The 19,767-nt window shown below is 40.8% G+C and overlaps 4 protein-coding genes across 6 annotated transcripts; 3 read left to right on the top strand and 1 right to left on the bottom strand.

The window, feature by feature from the left end:
• The first annotated feature begins 366 nt into the window (after positions 1-366).
• On the top strand, positions 367-4,964 carry dcun1d2a (DCN1, defective in cullin neddylation 1, domain containing 2a). Of its 2 annotated transcripts, XM_028392952.1 has the most exons (7): positions 367-420; positions 1,942-2,158; positions 2,244-2,412; positions 2,714-2,844; positions 2,928-3,010; positions 3,514-3,610; positions 3,688-4,964. In XM_028392952.1, the coding sequence occupies exons 1-7, from the start codon at positions 418-420 to the stop codon at positions 3,765-3,767; spliced, it is 780 nt and encodes a 259-aa protein (XP_028248753.1). In that variant the 5' UTR covers positions 367-417; the 3' UTR covers positions 3,768-4,964. The 2 variants fall into 2 exon arrangements, with proteins under 2 accessions (XP_028248753.1, XP_028248752.1); XM_028392951.1 differs by lacking the exon at positions 367-420 and having other exon boundaries at positions 1,657-2,158.
• A 1,317-nt stretch (positions 4,965-6,281) lies between these two features.
• Positions 6,282-9,072, top strand: LOC114425957 (growth hormone-regulated TBC protein 1-A-like). The gene is made up of 8 exons (XM_028392950.1): positions 6,282-6,418; positions 6,893-7,038; positions 7,121-7,279; positions 7,405-7,529; positions 7,731-7,827; positions 7,904-8,076; positions 8,154-8,339; positions 8,624-9,072. The coding sequence occupies exons 1-8, from the start codon at positions 6,345-6,347 to the stop codon at positions 8,723-8,725; spliced, it is 1,062 nt and encodes a 353-aa protein (XP_028248751.1). The 5' UTR covers positions 6,282-6,344; the 3' UTR covers positions 8,726-9,072.
• A 1,031-nt stretch (positions 9,073-10,103) lies between these two features.
• On the bottom strand, positions 10,104-14,103 carry lamp1b (lysosomal associated membrane protein 1b). Its single transcript, XM_028392953.1, has 6 exons — positions 13,682-14,103; positions 12,890-13,083; positions 12,683-12,811; positions 12,463-12,529; positions 11,778-11,945; positions 10,104-11,670 (listed from the first exon to the last, which is right to left on the bottom strand). Exons 1-6 carry the CDS (start codon positions 13,740-13,742, stop codon positions 11,531-11,533), a joined length of 759 nt encoding a protein of 252 aa, XP_028248754.1. The 5' UTR covers positions 13,743-14,103; the 3' UTR covers positions 10,104-11,530.
• A 1,482-nt stretch (positions 14,104-15,585) lies between these two features.
• LOC114426553 (T-cell surface glycoprotein CD3 zeta chain-like) lies at positions 15,586-19,055 on the top strand. Of its 2 annotated transcripts, none has more exons than XM_028394043.1 (7): positions 15,586-15,747; positions 17,996-18,090; positions 18,289-18,318; positions 18,420-18,440; positions 18,514-18,573; positions 18,663-18,692; positions 18,770-19,055. In XM_028394043.1, exons 1-7 carry the CDS (start codon positions 15,687-15,689, stop codon positions 18,809-18,811), a joined length of 339 nt encoding a protein of 112 aa, XP_028249844.1. In that variant the 5' UTR covers positions 15,586-15,686; the 3' UTR covers positions 18,812-19,055. The 2 variants fall into 2 exon arrangements, with proteins under 2 accessions (XP_028249844.1, XP_028249843.1); XM_028394042.1 differs by having other exon boundaries at positions 18,767-19,055.
• Positions 19,056-19,767: the final 712 nt, after the last annotated feature.

Genomic DNA, 19,767 nt, shown 5'->3' with positions numbered 1-19,767 from the left:
TTTTATATAGACAATGTTGTTGACCACATCACTGCATACGGCTGCCTAAAAGACAGGTGTGATGTAGGCCTACTGTGCACGAAGATTACATTCCTGTGTTGGGGACAGTGTGTGTGGATGCATGACATGTGGGTACAGAGTGAAGTGTGGTGGGCTTTTTGTTTTAAACAGCTACGTGTGTAGTTTCGGGGGAGTTTCTATTTACACAAAATATATTAATTTGTGTTAGTTTTCAGTTAGTAAGCGTAAATAATACAAGTAACCACAGTGACTTAGTGTAAACACAATCTTTCTCCTTTTGAACCTTTGATGTAAAAAAATAAAAGAACCTTTGATGTTGCCTGTTCGGCTACTTCCGCGCATGCGCACAATGAGCGACAGTCGGGCTACCAAACTGGTCAAACAGCGGGTGTAAAAATGGTAGGTAACCAAAATAAACACAAACCCAGGTATTGCGTTAGTGCCACTAAGACTTACCTTCAAAACTAACGTGTTATCAAAGTGTACGTGTTGGGTGTTTGGTGAGTTTACAGGGATCAATTATTTGTGTTCGCTGCTGTTACAGGGAAGGTCAGTTGATATTTTGAGAGCAGCTAGCATTAGCTACACGTCCCTTTTTGGCAGTCTGGTAACTTCGGCTGTGAGCAGGTCAGCTGCTGGACCACAAAGACGGACACACACGGGGTCGTTTCAGTAAAATGCTGGTTTATCAATAACCACACTGACAGTCCACTGTCGCGATATTATCCAGCCATCTGTAGTGTCAGTGATACATTCTGGCTAACTTAGCTACTGTTAGCTAATGTAAGTTACTAGCTGCTGGTGGTGTGTGTGTTTGGACGATGCTAACGTTGCCCATCTGGTAGCAAGATAATCCGTGCTGTGTCAACATCAGCCTTATCACGCTGTCTGCCTTGATACGCCGTCATTAACAGCACGGCAGTCACTATCGGTAGGTGAAGTCATAGCAGCTCGGTGAACTCTCCGGTTTCAGGAAATGCTGCTCCTCAGTGTTCAGATGCTGCAGCTACTGGGAGGACATAGCACGGTGGATTCACAGAGGACCCCATCTACTGCTCGAACGCTCAGCTCATTCTTAGTTCTATTAGTTAAGAGCAGTGTTAAATAAACTAAGCTAATCACATTTTCAGGGGTTTTTTTTCAACTGCACAGTACCAGACCCAGATATATTCATGTGACTATAGTCATATATAGAAGAATGAGGGAGTACTTCGTTTCTCTTCTTCTAGGCTACATCAGAACATTGTGAACTTAGCCTTTAAAGCCTCGAAATCAAATGTTTACAGATAGTGTTGCAGCCTGAATCAACTTTAGCAACTTTAAGTTACGGCTCTTTAATGGAAACATTAAATGTCCAGATCCAAGCCCAGTCACATGTAGTAACAGTCTGGGTCTTTGCATTTATAACTGAGTATAAATGATAAATAATACGTTATTCTCATAGTACTGTGTGGTCAGATTTTTCTATTTTTGTCCATATTGCCAAGTATTTCTAGCAGGGTGCTAGTGTTACACTCCAGACTTGTTGCACCTCTAGGTCCTGGCAATGGCATCCCATGTCTCTACTCATGTTACATCTATGACCGTAGTTATCTGAGGGGCCCTCTGAGGTACAGCATGTGCTTTGAGAATCCACAACATCCCCCTTCAGAAAAGCCAGCGTTGCTTTTGAACAGGACGCAGCGTCTCACTGCTCTTTTGTAACATGTTTGTTGGTGTGATTGGCTAACCCTTTGAAATATGTGTCAGAGTGTTTCCCAGTCTTCTCTGTCCTTTCCTACTGCTGCCTGAATGCCTGTAGATGTCTGCGTCTCGCTGTGTCTTTTTGTCTGCGTGTCACTCTGTGTTTGCGTGTTGTTGTCCATACTGCCAGGCCTGATCACGCCGGTGTGTGACAGCCCCTGTCCTGTATTTGTACAGCATAAGCTGAAGTCATCGCAGAGGGACAAGGTACGGCAGTTCATGTCCTTCACACAGGCTGGGGAGAAGACAGCTGTGTACTGCCTCACACAGAATGACTGGAAACTAGAAGTTGCTACAGACAACTACTTTCAGAACCCAGAGCTTTACTGCAAAGAGTCTATGAAAACCTCAGTTGACCGGAAAAAGCTGGAGCAGCTCTACAATCGATACAAAGGCAAGTAGTTAAAGGAGTATTCTGTGGTTTAGGATAGAGTTGTTCCTGAAATGTGACGTGAGTGTTACTTTTCCCCCCCTGATAGACCCCCAGGATGAGAATAAGATCGGTATTGACGGGATCCAGCAGTTTTGCGATGACCTCTCACTGGATCCAGCCAGCATCACTGTGCTGGTTGTTGCGTGGAAGTTTCGCGCCGCCACTCAGTGCGAGTTCACCAAGAAGGAGTTTCTGGACGGAATGACAGAGTTGGGGTGAGTGTTGACATCAACAGCGTGTGACACGCTCAGAAATGGGACGTAAACACTGAAGTGTCCTCACACCATAGCTCTCTAAGTGTAGCTCCAGGGAGGGAAGGCAGTCTATTAATAGATCCGCCCACAGCTTGAGTGTTCTGTGTCTCCACAGAGATTGACTCAATGAAAAGAGTCACAGTGTTTTGACTCTTCAGGCATCAGTCAGCTTTAACCAGTCTGCCATCAATGTTATGACTGCATTGCATCGACACTGTGGCCATGTGCAGTCCCTCACATGTTTGTTCATCTCTTTTTTTAGGTGTGACAGTCCAGAGAAACTGAAAGCCCTTCTGCCCAGATTAGAGCAGGAGCTAAAAGACAGCGGGAAGTTCAAAGACTTCTACCAGTTCACCTTTAACTTTGCCAAAAATCCTGGACAGAAGGGGCTAGGTAAGAAGAGTGACAGCAGTGACAACAAAGTTATTAGTTAGTTAGTTCAGTTTAAGACAAGTGTCCTTTGTTTCCATGTGCAGACCTGGAGATGGCTGTGGCCTACTGGAACCTGGTTCTGTCTGGACGATTTAAGTTCCTCGATCTTTGGAATAGATTCCTTTTGGTGAGTCTGCACAGAGAAAATAGAGATTTAGCAACACGGATGCTGAAACTTTGTGTGAAATCTGTACTTAGTATTTGGATTGCTATCACGTACAGATGGAGCAACATGTCTGCGATTGAGTGCAAGAATAAAACTCAATGGTTGCCATAGTTAAAGTTAAAAAGACCAGTTTTCAGACTTGTAAAAATAAAACTGGGGAAGCTTCAACAGGTACATTTGGAACAATGAGCATCCGACAAATCTTCATTTATACAGGTCTATACAAAGTCTTTATTTTCACTTAAAAATACTATACATGTTGGATGGAAGCTATTAGTATGTAGAATTGAACAATCTTGCTGTAGATTGAATGCCACACAGTTTGGTAGCCTGGCTGAGTCTCTAACTGTCACAACAGTACAACAAGGCCGTCATATTTCTAAAGCTATGGATTTCCAAGATGTTGGTAAATGAATAAAGTCCATATTTGCAGCTGCTGTTTTCATCAATATTTCCCCTTGCAGGAACACCATAAACGATCCATCCCAAAGGACACATGGAACTTATTGTTGGACTTTGGTAACATGATCGCAGATGACATGTCAAACTATGATGAGGAAGGTGAGTGATGTATGTACCTTCAGATTGTGTCCATGTCTGTTGCTTTGACTAATGCTGAAATTTTTTTTTCTTTTTAGGAGCATGGCCTGTCCTTATAGATGATTTTGTGGAATTTGCTCGACCAATTGTAACAGGATCAAAACGTAAAACTCTCTAAATCCAAACCCCAACTCTGGAGGAACCAGAACGTTGTTTCTTTTACAGTGACTTCATAGTTTTTTTAAGACTTGTACAAAAAAAAAGTGAAAATTGTAGACTTCAGAGAGACAACAGAAGCACTTGAAGCTGTCAGGAAACCACCTTTCAGGGAGCTGAGTTAAAAACTTATGAGAACAACTGGCCACATTTTCTGTCCTCTGGAGACTTGGGCATCACATGGAAAGTTGCCAGATTCTCAGTATCCTGGATGCCCCTCCTGCTCTGCTCCGGGAGGAGCACTGCTGCCCTGTCAGTGGGCATAGACACCGCCGAGAGGAGGTCCACTGGCTTGCGTGGACTGGAGAGGAGAAAGCTGTGTGTTTTAAAGATTCTTCCTAGTCAGCTTTGTTTTGTTATATGAAGCTCTGCGTGGCTGTGCATATGTCCCTCTGTCTAACTCAAACTTTGGGACGGAGTGCTCACTACACCAGCACCAACAGAACTGTTGCAGTTTTTACTGTACATACTGTATCAATTGGGACAGTTTACAAAGAGAGCTATATGAAGAATAATATAAATATGTTCAGTTTATAAAAGATGATTGTTTTATGTATAGTAAATTCTAACATCTCTTAATGGGATGCCTCAATATTGTGGATGATATGGTTTCATTGTTAAGTGGATCTGTCAAGGCATAAATTATGAGCTTCTCATCGAAAGCATGTTAAAGATGTTTTACATCACCTCGACCTGGTTTCACAAATTTCACTAAATTAAAGGCAAAGCTTTAATTTAGAGGATGGATAATGGTTTGTGGCATTCATTTCTCCTTGAAATCTAAATGTAACTCCACAGTTTATTTTAATTGATAAGTTCAGGAATGAGTTGTTTTATTGCTCCAAAGCATTTTTGATGCTAAAGTGACTTTTCAGCAGCATAATGAGAATTTTAAAAATTACCAATCGGCCAACCTTTAAGAGTGCATGACACATATCTGTTCGTTAGGTGAGGACAATAAGGAGGGCAGTCACAAGATGACGTAAAGTAAGCCTTAAGAATAAGAAAACTGTTTGATATTTATGTTTTTGTTCAACTCCATCTGTCCAGTGTTACTGAGGGTAGTGACAATTAGAACATATTGTTGATACATCTTGTAAGTAGCATAAGTATATTGTTCATTTAAGAAAGATGAATAAAGCATGAGTTTTTTCCATAATGGTATGTGTACTTAGCTCTTTTGTGTTGATAAGGTTGATAATGGTCGCACACAGTATAGAGCAGCTCGTAATGAGAGTGTATTTTTAATAAGAACCGTTTTTAGGGAAAAACTATAAAATGCTGTTTTGTAAATATTACTGAAAAAATTAGCATATTTACAATAGACACATATGTTGTGTCATTGGAGCACAGGTGCACATTTTGTTCTTATTACATGTGTGTAACAACTTTTTTTGTGACTTCACAGCCTATGAAGGACATGCTTTGGGTTTCATATCAGCCCATACTGAGTAACATACATGCACATCTATACTGATATGTCTGTTATTACTACCATCTCAGCCAGTTTGTAAAGCAGGAAGTTTACTTACTTATTTGGAGCGGGTGGTTAGGGGCTACTTTGAGGCAAAACTAATGAATCGTAATTCATTGGGGGAACTGCTCAGTTAAACCTATGTAATGGTGCATGTCTTAATTATTATTTCTCACGTGTATTTAGCCATTTCACATTTTTTTGCATATTGATCTGAACTGCTGCACTGACTGAAGAAAACAACATGAACATTTGTTCATAATGAATTATTCTGCCGCACAGTCTCATTATATGGCAACACTGTAACCGGTATTATTGTAATACAACAGGAGCATTTATGCCATTGTGATAATGTGATTAACTGTTCATTACTATTCCTTATGTATGGTGTGAGGTTCTGCAGGGATCACAGCAGTTTACATGGCTTTCAGCACTTATTGACAGAGTGACTTTTATGGAAACATACAGAATGTTAATTCCCAATTGGATATATGAATTTACTATTGTGAATAACCTTGTACAACATTTTCAACCAGCTACCTTAAACAGTGTTTGAAATATGAAACGTGTGTTTCCTTATATAATTTCTCTGCTGCCTTCATATCCAGCCACAGACGTCCTGTGTTTGGTGCCCTCTAGTAGCAGCGTGAGAAAACACACTGACAGAACACAAACTCCATTCCCTTCGACCATCTTTATTTCTATAGACTTCAATGCCTCCATCTACAGGAACATGAAAAGAAATGTTTTTCATATAACCTATGCAATTACTGCAGTCTGTCATGGTTAGTGATATGCAAGAGGATTATGTCCTCTAAGCAACATTACTGTTCCTCTTCCTCCAACTGTTGTGCAAACAATGCACACACACACACACACAGACAAACACACACACACGTCTGTGGATGTTCCTCTAGTTATAGCCCCTCCTCCAGGTGAGCACTGTAAGGTGAGACACATGAAACTCAGACTGCCCTGTTATTTACCTCCACGGCAGCACAGTCCTTTACCGAGGGGAAAAGATGAAATAGCGTCCTGTTTTATAGGCAGCTGTACCTGCAGCACATGACACGCACAATGGAGGGAGAGATGACAGGAAACGCTGCCCAGGCTCTGGCGTGTTGTAATGACACTGACAGGTGAGCTTTGTGCTGGTTTTTCTGCGTTGTTGAAGTGTATGTTTTCTCGTTGTTTTATTGAGTTTTGATGAGTTCACATTCATAATAGACTAGTGTGGTAACACAGTGTAAAGGCCTGTCGCTTCCTCTCTGACGGCTGGTTAATATATCAGCTTTCTGCCCTGTATGTTCACTTAATATTTTACTTTGTAGTATTGTAAAGATGCTACAGGATTATTTAGAGGAGGGAAAAACACAAGCTGTTGTGGAGTTATGTTGGAGCTTGAATTTTACTCCTTGCTCCCACTTACAGGTAATATAATACTCACTATTCATCTGGTGAAGGCACTTGATCACCCTGAAACCCTACCTGGTGGAAGTAGCCGCTGTCATTGCTGAAAAACAGGGAAAGAAAGAGGGGTGGGGAGTCCTTTAAGTCCTTTTTTATATGCATGTATTGTCATTGTAGAGGACTGTGTGTATTTGTCCCTGCAGAATTGACCCCTATGGCTTTGAAAGGCAACATGACTTCGAATCCTACAGAGAGATGATGAACGAGTATGTAGCTGTCCTCCACAGGAGGTCCATGAGATGGACGAAGCTACTTCAAGAGAAACCTCAAGTGGAGAAGAACCTCACAGGTACAAACAATGAGTTAGAACACTCAGGTGCGTTGATGTTCTGTGATTGTGTGGTTTTAACTTCAAATGTGTTTTTCGGAAGTCAAGAGATTTGTGCGTAAAGGTGTCCCTAATGAGCACCGGACCAGGATCTGGATGGCAGCAAGTGGCGCTCAGGAACAAATGGAGAGTAAACCGGGTTATTACCAGTCACTGCTGGCCATGGAGCATGACCACAAGCTGAAGGAAACTATTACTACCGGTGCAGTCCACCTTCACATGCCAACTTCTATCATTACTTAAATCAATTTACAGCAGAAAAATCCTCCTTTTCAAGAATTTCCCCTCAGGGATAAATAAAGTAACTCTGATTCTGATTTCTGCCAGATATGCACAGGACCTTTCCTGATAACATCCTCTTTAAGAACAAAGCTGAGTCGGGCCTGCAGAAAGAGCTCTTCAATGTCCTGCTGGCCTATGGTCACCACAATCCCACAGTGGGTTACTGTCAGGTGATGAAAAACACACTGTCAAAGAGAACAGTGACTCCACACTCTCACACAATGTTTACCTAAAGAACAGGACCAGCTACTTATATATGGAGGCTTTTTCCCACAGTGACTTTCTTAACTTACTGCCTCACAACAACGGATGGTTGTAAGAGAGTTTTGACTGATAAAAGCCTGTAATCTAAGATGCTCTGTATGTTTTAGGGCATGAACTTCATTGCAGGCTACCTCATCATCGTCACCAAAGATGAGGAGAGATCTTTCTGGCTTATGGATGCCCTGGTGGGCAGAATACTCCCAGGTAGACTTTCCTTTTTATATAAAACTGTGATCGCACAGTTCTGGACTGACATAAAACTACAACATGTACCTGCTAGACTATTACAGTCCAGCCATGATGGGGCTGAAGACTGATCAGGAGGTCCTTGGGGAGCTGGTGAGGACCAAAGCCCCTGCAGTAGGGCAGCTCATGGCCCAGTATCCAGGCATATGGACACTGGTGGTGTCACGCTGGTTCATCTGCCTCTACATCGACATACTGCCAATTGAGGTGACGGATGGTTTGGCTTTGAAAGGGGCTCATGGTGATCATTTATCAGACGTTCTCCTTGTGTCTTGTACTTGCAGACAGTTCTGAGGGTCTGGGATTGTCTCTTCTATGAGGGCTCCAAGGTACTTTTCCGTGTTGCCCTGACTCTCATCCTTCACCATCAAATGGAGATTCTGAGAGCGCGCTCTCTGCCTGACGTATGTCAGTGTTTCAAAGAGATCACCTGTGGAGCGTTCACTCTGGACTGCCACAACTTCATGCAGGTGAGATGAGGAAGGGGGAAACCTTGTTCTTATCCATCCCACCAAGGAAGTATCCTTGACCTTAGGGTAAGGTCTGTAGAATCCTCGCATTATTTAGAGGATTATTATCAAAATCTATTAATTAGGCAATCTATTTGCGTCCTTCATGATAACTCAGACTCAATGTTCAACTATGCTCCATTAACGTTTGCCAGAACATTGACCTGTATTGAGTCCTAATAGATAAACCACAACCAGAGATGAATGATAATAACATGGCTTTCTCTCAAACGCCTTGTTTACAGAAAATCTTTTCTGAACCTGGAAGCCTGTCAATGGCAACCATCACTAAACTGAGAGAGAAATGTAGACAACAGATCCTGGAGGAAGAATCCAGACAGCCATGAAGCTCAGGACTCCGTGTTTCACACTGTTTGACTGGATGTTATTTAGGATTTACGGTAACCGATTCCCCAACAGCTGGCGGAGTCGGACTGTGGCTCTGTATGTGATTTAGTTTTTAATTGCATTCTAACCCAGCAGACTGATCATGTAAATGTAAAAGGTGTATTTAGGATTTTTAAGCTTCTCTTTGCATTTCATCTTTTATTGAAACTGAAACCGAGTGAATACCTTAACCTTTTTCCGCATTTTGCTGATGCTCTTCTGCATTTTGCTGATAATCTCTGAGTTAGTGAGTTTTAATAACTCCCACAGCTACAGTTTATATAACCATTACATACTTCCTACCACATCTGATTTTGTTTTTAATGTATTTTTGGTCATTGTGTCTGTTCAGTCATTGGACATCCTCTCTGGCTCCAGTTTTGCAAATTCATCACATGGACAGATGTAAATTTAAAACAGGCCTGGGTTGTTTTTTTTTCAGGTAACTTAGCCAACTTACTCAACAGCTACTTTAACAGTCAAATGCCATGTTTGTCAAACTTCCTTCTACCCCACTTCTACTCACATGTATAAGTCAGGAGCAGTGTTGTTAACTAAACCTTAAACTGTGTAAATTTTAATCAAACTGAATCTTAGTTCAGATTCTTTACACAAGTGTTAAAATTTTATAAAATACTATAATCTACTTCTATAAAGTCAAACAAATAAAACCAACCAGGAAACAGGTTTGACTACTGCTGAAGCATGAAGGCAAAACAAACGTTAAATAGGTTGAATCACTCACTTTTATTGACCTCTCCTTTAAAAAACAGTTCAAATAAATGCATTAAAACCTTATTAAATCACTACTTGGATATTAAATGAGGGAAGGAAAAAACATAAATATCTGTACTTTCTCCTATACATGGAACTAAATGCATATTTATGGTAGTAACAGTACACAAAAGGCTGTGAGAGACACAAATGTCCTGTATGGCAGCACACAGTGTCAGTGAGTGAGTACCTCTGTGATAATTGGCTTTATTTGAATCCTATCCATGTTAGAGCTGGAAAGGCACTGATGAACACTGACCAGAGACATTTGGCCATTTAAAATCATTAGGGCTGTCACTCAGGACTTCAGTGCAATTTCTATTTCCCTTCAGCAACCAAAATCCCAAGTGGGCCCAAATTCAGAGCAAACAAACAGAACCACCCAGTGGAGTATGTTTAATTAACATTGTAACAACAAGTCCTACAACTCCTGAGCTTCTTCATCTAAATCAACAATGCTGCTTCAGAGATTGTTTAAGCATATCCTGGTGTGTGCGTGTGTTTTGTAACAGCAAAATCCATTAGAGTGACTATCATCATTGTGGGAAATGCACTGTTTTTTTGCTTTCGTGCAAACTTACTTAGTATGAAGATAAAGGATTGTTTTAGTTCAGCTTTAGGACTAGAGGAAAAGAGAGAATGCTAATCCACAAATCATAATCACTAACATTCAACACTTGGCTTTCATTTATTTAATCAAAGAGAGACAAGCCAAAGGGTAAAATAATAAGCTGTGGTTCAACAGGCGGGTTCTGAGCAGCATGTTCACTACCTAGCATCTTTGCAAAAACATGGCACCTAGCCCAGAAATGATCTGGCACATATAAGCAAAATGTAATGTGAAGTTTACAGAGTTGGTACATTTGATTATTGCACCCCTTTCTTTCTAGTTAAAATGCTAAGCTAACAGTCTTCTAGATGTACTTTCTGTCAAACTATTTTCAGCAAAAAGCAAGCAGATTTCCCACAGTGAATGAGGGCCTGTGTCCACAGGCAGCTTTTTATTTTCTCCAAACAAAAAGCTCATATTGAATCTAGCTGAAAACAGTTCAACTTCTGTTCGCGCAATGTCACTGCACATCACTGCACCACCAATCCGAATCAAGAACAAGTGGAACAAGTGGAACTTACAATGACATTCCTGTCAACACAAGAGCAGAGAGCTGCTGCTGCTGTCAGAAAGCTACTTCTCTTCATTGTTTTTACTCACCTTTCTAAGGTAAATTAGAATTGCCAAAGTGTTAGAAGACTATTTTGTAACCCAGCATGAGGGAAACACAGAATTAGGTTATGAGCACCTTTACTGCAAAAAAAAAAAAAAAAGCTGCCTCTGGACACAGACTCTAAAAACTAACACTGACTGTATCTAGTCTCCAAACAAAACGTGCCGTGTACATTTAAGAGGGAAAGAAGAGAAATTCATCAACAACCCCAGTTAAAAAAGTAGTTCTCAATGCCATCCTAACTGAAGGACTCTTCAAGTGTCCCTTTTAGTGTGTTCCCTAAATGTCAGATTTTTACTTTCTCAGCTGAATGAAGTGTTACTGACAACAATATTCCCTTTATAACAAGAAACTTAATTCCAGACAAGACCACTTAAAAATGGTCACCCCAAAACAAGACATGGAAAATTGGCTATCCAATCAGATCCGTTCAGATCCCAAATTTCTTTCATAGAAATCGCTAACAGTACACCAACACGAGAACTCTCACTGTCCTTCTAATCAACATGCATCCCCTGCTTTAATTCCAGTTAAGAGTTTTACTCCCTTTATTTTTTATGAAAGAGCAGGTCAGTTCTGAAATGCCTCCACATAGTGATAATGACTAGTGTTACTGATGAGGGCAAAGCAGCACACACAGGCAGGGAGACAGATGATGGAGGGGGAGAGACAGCAGAGAGAAAAGGGATGAGCATCTCATAAAACAGTGGTTAATTTCATAGGTGAACAGAGCCCTCTGGCCTGGGGGAACATGTGAGACATATGACCTCAAATGGTCTGGTAGCCGGCATGGCTCCTCTTTCTGCCAATGAGATAGGCCAACAGCACAACGAGGACAAGACCTGCTAAAGCTGCTCCAACTATGATGGGGATTAACATGTCATCTTCATCCAGCTGGCATTCCTCAGCTGACCGATAAACAGGGAGAGACAGAAAGGGGGGTTGGGGGGGACACATGAGTGCAAAATAAGCGGATGTACATTTCTATCAGATTCTGTTTGGTGACTGTGTTTACCTGCTCCAAACTGATCTCCTGTGACACCAAAGGGCTGCAACTGCACCTGGAAGGTGTTAATGGACAACCCTGGGGCAACACTTAGAGTTTGCTCCTCACGGCACATGTATGAGTATCCTAGGGTTCCCCGCAGGTAGTCAAGACTGCGGTTACGAAATGAGACAGGCTCTGCAGGAGAAGACAGTGATGAAACCACGGCAGAAAGCATGCTTAACAAGATCCATTTTCATTCATATGGCACTGATGACATCCAGAGTCTAATATGTGTAAAATCGATAGATGAGGATGGTGACATGCAGCAAAGAGTCAGGGACTGGAATCAAACCCAGGCCACTGCAGTGACGACTACAGCCTCAGTTTATGAAGCATGGAGGTTTTTGGTTATATGCAATGTTTGATTAACCTAAATGTTGTAGGGTACATTTATAAATCAGTCAATATATTGTATGTGTCAGTTCACAATGTGTAGCTCTGTGTGAAACACCTATCACTTTCAGGTTCTTCTTGCTATCTGCTATATTACAATATATCCAACTGTGTTTTAATAATTTATTCTATCTTCTATCTAAACAAAAACAGACGACGCAACAAAAAGACACTATATTGAGCTATTAGAATAGGGTGGATGCTTATTAATTATATGTAGGGTTGCCCACACGCAACCTCAGGTGTGAAGTGCACTTACCTTTCATGTCTGGCAAGGCAATTGTCAGAGACACTTCACTCAAGTAGTACTTGTTGGATGTAGAATTCTGCAGAAAAACAACAAGGTTGTCAAGTTAGTGATGCTGCTGTCAAGCACATAAACTTTAAGCTCCTGCTGACATCTAGTGGCTTTGTCAGGAAGTGCAAAACAAAAGTAAAAACAGCCAAGAGGACAAATGTCACATGATGTATTATCTCACCAGAGAGAAGACAAAGGTGAGGTTGGTTTTTCCTGCATCTATCAGCAGCAAAAGTGAGGCGGTGTCTGCCTCACAAGATCCAGAGGTTGTTGTCTGATTGGGTTTAATGTTCACAACATCCTGCACAGTCTGGAAATACACAATGAAAACATTTAGAGTTAACACTGAGTTCCTAAGTCCAGCTGTGTTTTTATATTTTAGACATACCTTATTCTGAGGGACAGAGCTGATGGAGATGTTGAGCTGGAGACCCATGTATGCCAGTAAACAGGTAGTGCCGTTGCTGCTGGTGACCTTGTAGATTCCTCTCTCAGGTCTCTCGGGGTCTTTGTGAGGTGCAGTGGTGGTTTGGACAGTCGTGGGTGGGGCAACAGTAGCAAAACTCTGGTGCAGGACAACAGCTGCAAAACATATGCTCTTATAGGTCAGGGATTTGAGGCAGTAAATATTCAATAACTGCAAAAAATAAATAATAAATAATTATTAGACACACCATAGGGTTATTTTAGCTAACATTCAACATGTTTCATCATTATCAGGCACAGAATGAATAGCTGACAAATTACCAGCTCAGTTATTTTCAATAGTACATCCTAATGTGCATTGCTCCAGAAAGCCTGCTTCTCCAAGCAAATACAATGTCCACGTCAACTATCAAAAATACTACCAACGTATACGAACAGCCTCCCTGGTTTCTGACCCAAACTAATTATTATTTTCTTAATTAAGAAATTCTATTTTACCTATGTATAAAAGAAAACGCAGGAAAGTGTGTGACGTGTGAGTGGTATTTATTTTTATCACCGTAATTTAACTGATAGTACAACAAAAACCTAGCTACACGTCTTAGTAAGTAGTTTTAAAAGCCTGTAATGTTAGCATCGTTGTCCAAACATTTTGCTATGCACATCGACAGCAGGTTTTCAGCGTCCTTTAGATATGGTACCGTTGTTGTTGTTTTTCTGTCCGCAGTTGATGAGAGACAAATCAAATACTCACCTAAAATCAGCGGTAACGTTACTCGCAGGCACCATGACTGGACACCACCAATCTGCGTCATGCTTCTCCTGCTACTGGCCGGCTGCCTCAGCTCTTTATTCGGGTGAAATCACAGCAAAACCGCCGCAGACAAACGCAGCTAGTTAGCTCTGGTTAGCAGATGTTGTGCTAGCTAGCCTAAAACGTTAGCGTCACAACAACAGTAAGGAGGAAAAAAAGTCAAATGCACGGATTAGCGGGAATAATAAGGCAGCGTTCCTCGCACTTTTAACAAAAGTCAACACTGTTCCAGGTAACTTAGCTTTGCTTAGCTTTCTCCTGCTCTGTGTTAGCTGTGAGCTTAACCGAGCTCGCTTTTTACACTTTTACCACCGCTGCGAACGCTGACATCGGAGTCACGTGACCCACGAAACACCCAGAAAATCACGTGGTACACTGTTATAAAAACACATGACGGAAGTAGTCAGGTCTACGTCAAGTAACAAAAATACTGCATCGAGAACACCATTTAAAATACTACCGAGGAAAGGCACCGGGTAACAGCATAGAAATAATCCAAATATTCAAAACATATTGCTAAAATTATTAAAAGTACTAATTTTACAGCAAAGCGAATTTATCACCAGCATCAGTGACAGTATGCAGTTTTGTACTATGTAAACAAAACATATACAGTAGTACTGTCAGGTTGTTGTCCAGGATGCTGTCTGAGGCTGAGGCAGGTGAGGGTCTTCTGGTTTACTGTTAGAAAGATAAGTAGATAAGTGCTGTTAAAATGTATGATAAACACCTAACAACTAAGGAAGCTTACTTTTACACCAAGAATTAGCTCGGCTGTTTATTGTTACGCCCCTGGGTCGTATTATGCGACATATTTTCACACATAAAACCTGTCCCCCCTTATAACACATCATTTCTTAGCTTTAAATACCTTTAAAACTAAGATATATATGTTTCGTTCAACAAATACAGAGCTGATGCTGGAATTGTTATTTTCCCTCTTCATGCTAAACTAAGCTTAAGGCTAACTATCCTGCAAACACACACAGAGTAGCTTGAATGTGGGCATGTGAATGAAGCCTCCTGGGGTCAGGCCTTAAGTCAGAAGTATTACTTTTTACACAGCGGTGTCAAACAGAAGTGTCACCTCTGCAACATAACCTGGCCTCACTTTTCTGTCTGGTGGCTCCACAGGCTCCCAAAATGTAACAGATCAGTGTGATTGTGCAACCTGACACAGACACGAGGCTCTCCAAAGACGCAGAGGTCCTGTGTCTATAACCCCTTCCTTTACACACACACTCTAACATTTGTGAATCAGAAGGGCAACCTGTCTTCTGACCTTTTGTTTAAATGCAGTTACTTAAAAAGTCAAATCAATCTGCCTGCAGCCTCTTGGTGAACTGCTCACATTTCTCTTATTGACACATTTTGTATCTCAGAAACTGCACAGAATGTTTATCTTCATGTTGATACACATACACATGGCTTGGTTTGTGCACCACATTTTTGACTGTTATGGGCACTGAAAGCTTGTTATGCACAAGTACGTCAGAGAAGGACGTGTCAGATTAGAAGTTATATGCTTGATCATCCAGTCATGAAGACAGAATAATTCAAATATGTCTTTACAATGCACTGATGTGTGCCTCTGATTATAAACCACTGTATATCTTTCAAGAGATTATTGTACATCTGTAAGAAGCTGTAAGAGTGGCCGTCAGTAGTGTTCCCACTATATCATGATCAAAAGTTTGCCTACCTGTTTCAGCAATGCTAAAACCACTCTGGAAAAAGAAAAGATAATTTTCTTTAAGCAAAACAGTTGAACTAACCACAGCTACTGAGACGGCAGTGGGTGTTTGAAGAATTACGCACCACCCAGTCTCAGTCCATCGGCAGGTTGTCAGTTCAGCCACTTCCTCTGATCAGAGTGATCAGAAAATAGAGTCAACAACAAGAAGCAACCAAGATAGAAAAGTTGATTCTTCAAGGAGAGAGAGCCATGGGCACACTGACAGGGGTCTTGGTGCTGTTTGTGCTCCTGGTGCCTGTTTCTTGTGCAGGTAAGTGACGCAAAGACAAATTATTTTCTGATTTTACACGCTCAATGATCTTGACGCCCTAATACGGAAGTTGTCCTACACTTCATGCAGTTTTATTATATTTATTTGAAATATCTCTCTATAATATGAACAGTTTTGTTCTGCAGTATTTCTTCATGTCTAGATCTGTGTTTGTGTTTTTTTTAATATGTCCATATGAATCAGTGAATGTATGAGGTCTGTATTGCAAAACAACTGCTGACAGTAGAGAAACATATTTTTCCACACAGCATTATCTTGAATGGAAAAAGTTGTTCAGGGTAAGAGAAAGAATTTAAATATGATCAGTCATTCACCTTTTACATTTCCACACACAGGAAACATCAGAGATCACAGTCCCTTTATGTACAAGGAGGCCTTTTATTGCTTGCTGTATAAATGCATCTGTATTACAACGTTTACAATTTGCTTAAAAACATTTTATGAGCAGAATATGTTCTATGGATAAAACCTCTTAATTAAAGACCAGGTTGAATAAAAAATGATGAACACAGTCAAATCTTGTCATGTATTGTAGTCAGATCTGCCATGAAGACAGATGTAGAAACATTTATTGACCTGTTAATAAATTAAGGGTGGAAATATTCTACCAGTTAAACATGTTTAAAGTGTAATATATTGCATTAATCATACTGCATTGTATCAAATTACATTTTGTTAAATGCTAGACCAACACTAGAATGTGCATCAAATTATTGTCGGTAATGTGTTTAAATGATTCCCCTCAGTGTAACCATCATAGTCCCATCATAACACCCTACTGCTCATTTATATGTCAATTACGTATACGATGTCATCTCAGGTAGAATTTAAAATCTGAACTTGACACGCAATGATTGACACATTGGCAGTTTATTGCTCATTAAGTGGATTTAACAGGCACAGTTGAACATTTTTAGGAAATAGGCTAATCCTCCTGTGTCTGAAAAATATTCAGGCAAAGGAAGTATTTGTTACTGCTCCTGCATGATTAAAGAGGCTTAACGCTGGCTGAATCACAAGGCCGTGTGCTTTCAGACAATGTACAATGAAGGATGAGGACATTCAAAACACAGGAGCAGAGTCTTCACTGAGGCTTCAGAGGAACTGAGCGCTCACTGTGAGAAACATTTAATCACATAATAGTTGACACAATGCGCAGATGACAAAACTGTTGATGAGCTCAGGAGTTGCTATGGCAACTATTTGGAGAATTACAGTGGCTGACTTGTTTGTAACCTGTAATCACAAATCTAAAATCTAGATTTAAAATCTAAAAATAATCTTGGAGTAACAAAGCATTAGATTCGATGATAACGTTAGAGTTTATCAGAATCACCATCACGCTGCTACAACATGGCTTCTGTTCCAACCGCACAGCACCATACATGAGCCTCAGCGAAACCTCAGAGCGGCCCATAGCTCTGACAGGAAGACTCTGACTGAAGTGCAGATATGTCGTTTCTTGTTTCCTGTGTCGGGGGTCTTGCTTCATTTTCTCATGTGTCTTGCTGTGTTGGTGTTTTCCATCCATGTCATGTCACAGATTCACACACAAACATTCAGAGTTTCTCCCTGAAGAAGCAGAGGTGAAGCAATCGATCCACTCTGTATGCAGTAACTTTGCAGAAATTAGATGGTTTAGTTGGAAGCGGCGCAAAGTAAGAGCTCATTTGAAAATACTAGAACCATTGACAATGGAGTGTGTTATCAGGAGCACAGAGACACAGGACTTAGGGTTACTGCTACTACCAGTACTAGTTCCTGGGCATCACTTGGTCCATGCACACGTCTCACCTGGTGAAGGAGGCCCAACAAAGGCTCTTCTTCCTCAGGAAGCTCAAACGGACTGGACTGTCCCCTCAGTCCTGACAAACTTCTACAGAGCCACAAGAAAGCATCCTCTGTGGTCTGGGAGCTGCGCTGCACAGGACAGGATGGACTTGGTGGTGAAGACAGCACAGGGGGCTGTAGGGAGTCCTCTCCCACCAGTGTCCATATTTCATACCATGTGTCTTACTGTGTGTCTTAAGCCAATTTCATTGTGTCTTGCATGATGACAATAAAGATTCTTGATTTTTGATACTATATCAGGAACTATTTGCTGATAAAGAATCATTTCCTGCAGGATGCATAATTGTAACTTTTATTTTAGATGAGTGATTGTGTGATGGGAACTTATTCCTACGATCAGCCGTCAGTGGAATGATTCTCTCTGTTTGTCCTGTAGAGTCATTTTTCACTGAGCCGATCATCTGTTACTTCCTGGATGCGTTTCTGATGGTTTACTGCATCATCTTCACAGCACTCTTCTTCAAAGAAAAGGTGAGCATAAAGTCAACTGATCGTTTAGTTTGGTATTATAAAGTTACTTTAGTAGCATGAAAATCAAGTATTTCCTTAAACAAAATTTAATATATAAAAAAGTTTTTTTCAGTAAATGTTCAAACTAATTGTCAATTTATTGAATGATTGGCAGGTTTAGGAGAGTTAATAACCTCTGCTCTCCTTTCTCTTGTGTAGTTTGCCAACATGCCTCCTGTTGTTGTGCCTGTAAGTCTGCATCATCTCTTCAGTGTTGTTATGTTTGAAACATATGGACATTTCTGCATGTAAGTTTCCCTTTGTGCTGTCTTTCCTCATCGAATAAACAGGAAGATACAGCCATCTACCAGGTAACCACGTCAGTTTTAACATCATGCCTCTGGTGTGATATACACTCTAACATGTGTTTTTCTGTATTTGTAGGAACTTGAGAGACCAGCGGACGCTGATCCGTACCAGGTGCTTGAACCATCAAAAAGACGGGTATGCCATCATTAATATACTTTTGTTTTGAATGATCACCTTCTCTCCTGCTCCTGGTGCTTAATTTGTCCTTATTCATTAAATTCTAGAAAAAAGCTGGGAAGAAAAAGAAACCTGAGGTAAGATGGTTTCATACCTGCTGTCATCAGAGCTGGAGATCAGCTCTGACTTTAACCATCTCTCCTCTCTGCAGCAGAACCAAACCCAAGCAAGCAATATGGCCCAAACAAGTCTCTGATTCCCACAGTCCCGCCTCCAGTTCCCCAAACATCTCACTGATGTTCTTCAGTGCCAGGAGACTGCTTAAGTACACCTGCAATCATTCACCCATCGGTCAGTCATTAAGCAAACAATCAAATCTCTTCTTTGTGATGAGCTGCTTTTTATTACTGTTGTATATTTATAGCATTTTATAGACTGATGAAATTATCATGAGCTCCTAAACTTGTATAATCTGACAGAAAATAAACTCTTGCCATGTTGACAGTGTTTTCCATGTTGTTTAAAATAACCACCAAAACTATCAGTTTATGGAACCCGATGGTTACTTTTATACAAATCCAATTTTCACTAAAAGCATTAAATGCATAAAGATATATTATTCACATGGCTAGCTTGCCCTTTGCACATCCATTAACCTGCGTCGTCCTGCAGTGCAGGGTCACAGGGAGGCCAGAAGGTTCCTGGTTCGATTCTGAAGCCTTTCTGTGTGGAGTTTGCATCTTCTCCTTTTGCCCGTGTGAGATTTCTCCGGTTACTCCGGCTTCCTCCCACATTTTTAAAGACATGCTTGTTAGGGTAATTGGTCGCTCTAAATTGCCCATAGGTGTGTTGAGTGTAAATTTGTCTTTATGTTGCCCTGCGATGGATTGGGGACCTGTCCAAGGTGTACCCTGCCCCTCTCCCATAGATAGCTGGGATATCCTCCAGCCCTGATGGTGACTGATCCCAACACAAGACAAAGCACATGTCAAAACACTTGGAAAATGGTTTAATGATGTTTACAACAAAAGAGAACTGTACATTTACAGTAAAAGATTATCTTTATGTGTATAAAAAAAACAAACGAAAATACAGCAGACAAAATGCATCAAAATCTACTATGTATCCTGATTCACATACTTAAAACTCCTACACAATCTTTCAGTTCTATGCCTCCATGACTGAAGGTGTTTTTTTCTGCTTCTTCTTTTT

This window comes from Parambassis ranga, chromosome 21 (assembly GCF_900634625.1).
Source record: "Parambassis ranga chromosome 21, fParRan2.1, whole genome shotgun sequence".
NCBI lineage: Eukaryota > Metazoa > Chordata > Actinopteri > Ambassidae > Parambassis > Parambassis ranga.
Note: the sequence above shows the minus strand (reverse complement) of the source record. Positions and strands in the feature narration are given on the sequence as shown.

Excerpts from the sequence above, each read along its gene's own strand:
- lamp1b (XM_028392953.1), bottom strand. The coding sequence starts at position 13,742 with ATGACGCAGATTGGTGGTGTCCAGTCATGGTGCCTGCGAGTAACGTTA. Across the intron at positions 13,084-13,681 it reads AACGTTACCGCTGATTTTAG|CTGTTGTCCTGCACCAGAGT; the intron begins GTGAGTATTTGA and ends TATGTTTTGCAG. Across the intron at positions 12,812-12,889 it reads GCTCTGTCCCTCAGAATAAG|ACTGTGCAGGATGTTGTGAA; the intron begins GTATGTCTAAAA and ends GTGTATTTCCAG.
- LOC114425957 (XM_028392950.1), top strand. The coding sequence starts at position 6,345 with ATGACACGCACAATGGAGGGAGAGATGACAGGAAACGCTGCCCAGGCT. Across the intron at positions 7,280-7,404 it reads GAAGGAAACTATTACTACCG|ATATGCACAGGACCTTTCCT; the intron begins GTGCAGTCCACC and ends GATTTCTGCCAG. Across the intron at positions 7,828-7,903 it reads GGTGGGCAGAATACTCCCAG|ACTATTACAGTCCAGCCATG; the intron begins GTAGACTTTCCT and ends TGTACCTGCTAG.
- LOC114426553 (XM_028394042.1), top strand. The coding sequence starts at position 15,687 with ATGGGCACACTGACAGGGGTCTTGGTGCTGTTTGTGCTCCTGGTGCCT. Across the intron at positions 18,091-18,288 it reads CACTCTTCTTCAAAGAAAAG|TTTGCCAACATGCCTCCTGT; the intron begins GTGAGCATAAAG and ends TCTCTTGTGTAG. Across the intron at positions 18,319-18,419 it reads TGCCTCCTGTTGTTGTGCCT|GAAGATACAGCCATCTACCA; the intron begins GTAAGTCTGCAT and ends TCGAATAAACAG.
- dcun1d2a (XM_028392951.1), top strand. The coding sequence starts at position 1,813 with ATGCCTGTAGATGTCTGCGTCTCGCTGTGTCTTTTTGTCTGCGTGTCA. Across the intron at positions 2,845-2,927 it reads TCCTGGACAGAAGGGGCTAG|ACCTGGAGATGGCTGTGGCC; the intron begins GTAAGAAGAGTG and ends TTCCATGTGCAG. Across the intron at positions 3,611-3,687 it reads GTCAAACTATGATGAGGAAG|GAGCATGGCCTGTCCTTATA; the intron begins GTGAGTGATGTA and ends TTTTCTTTTTAG.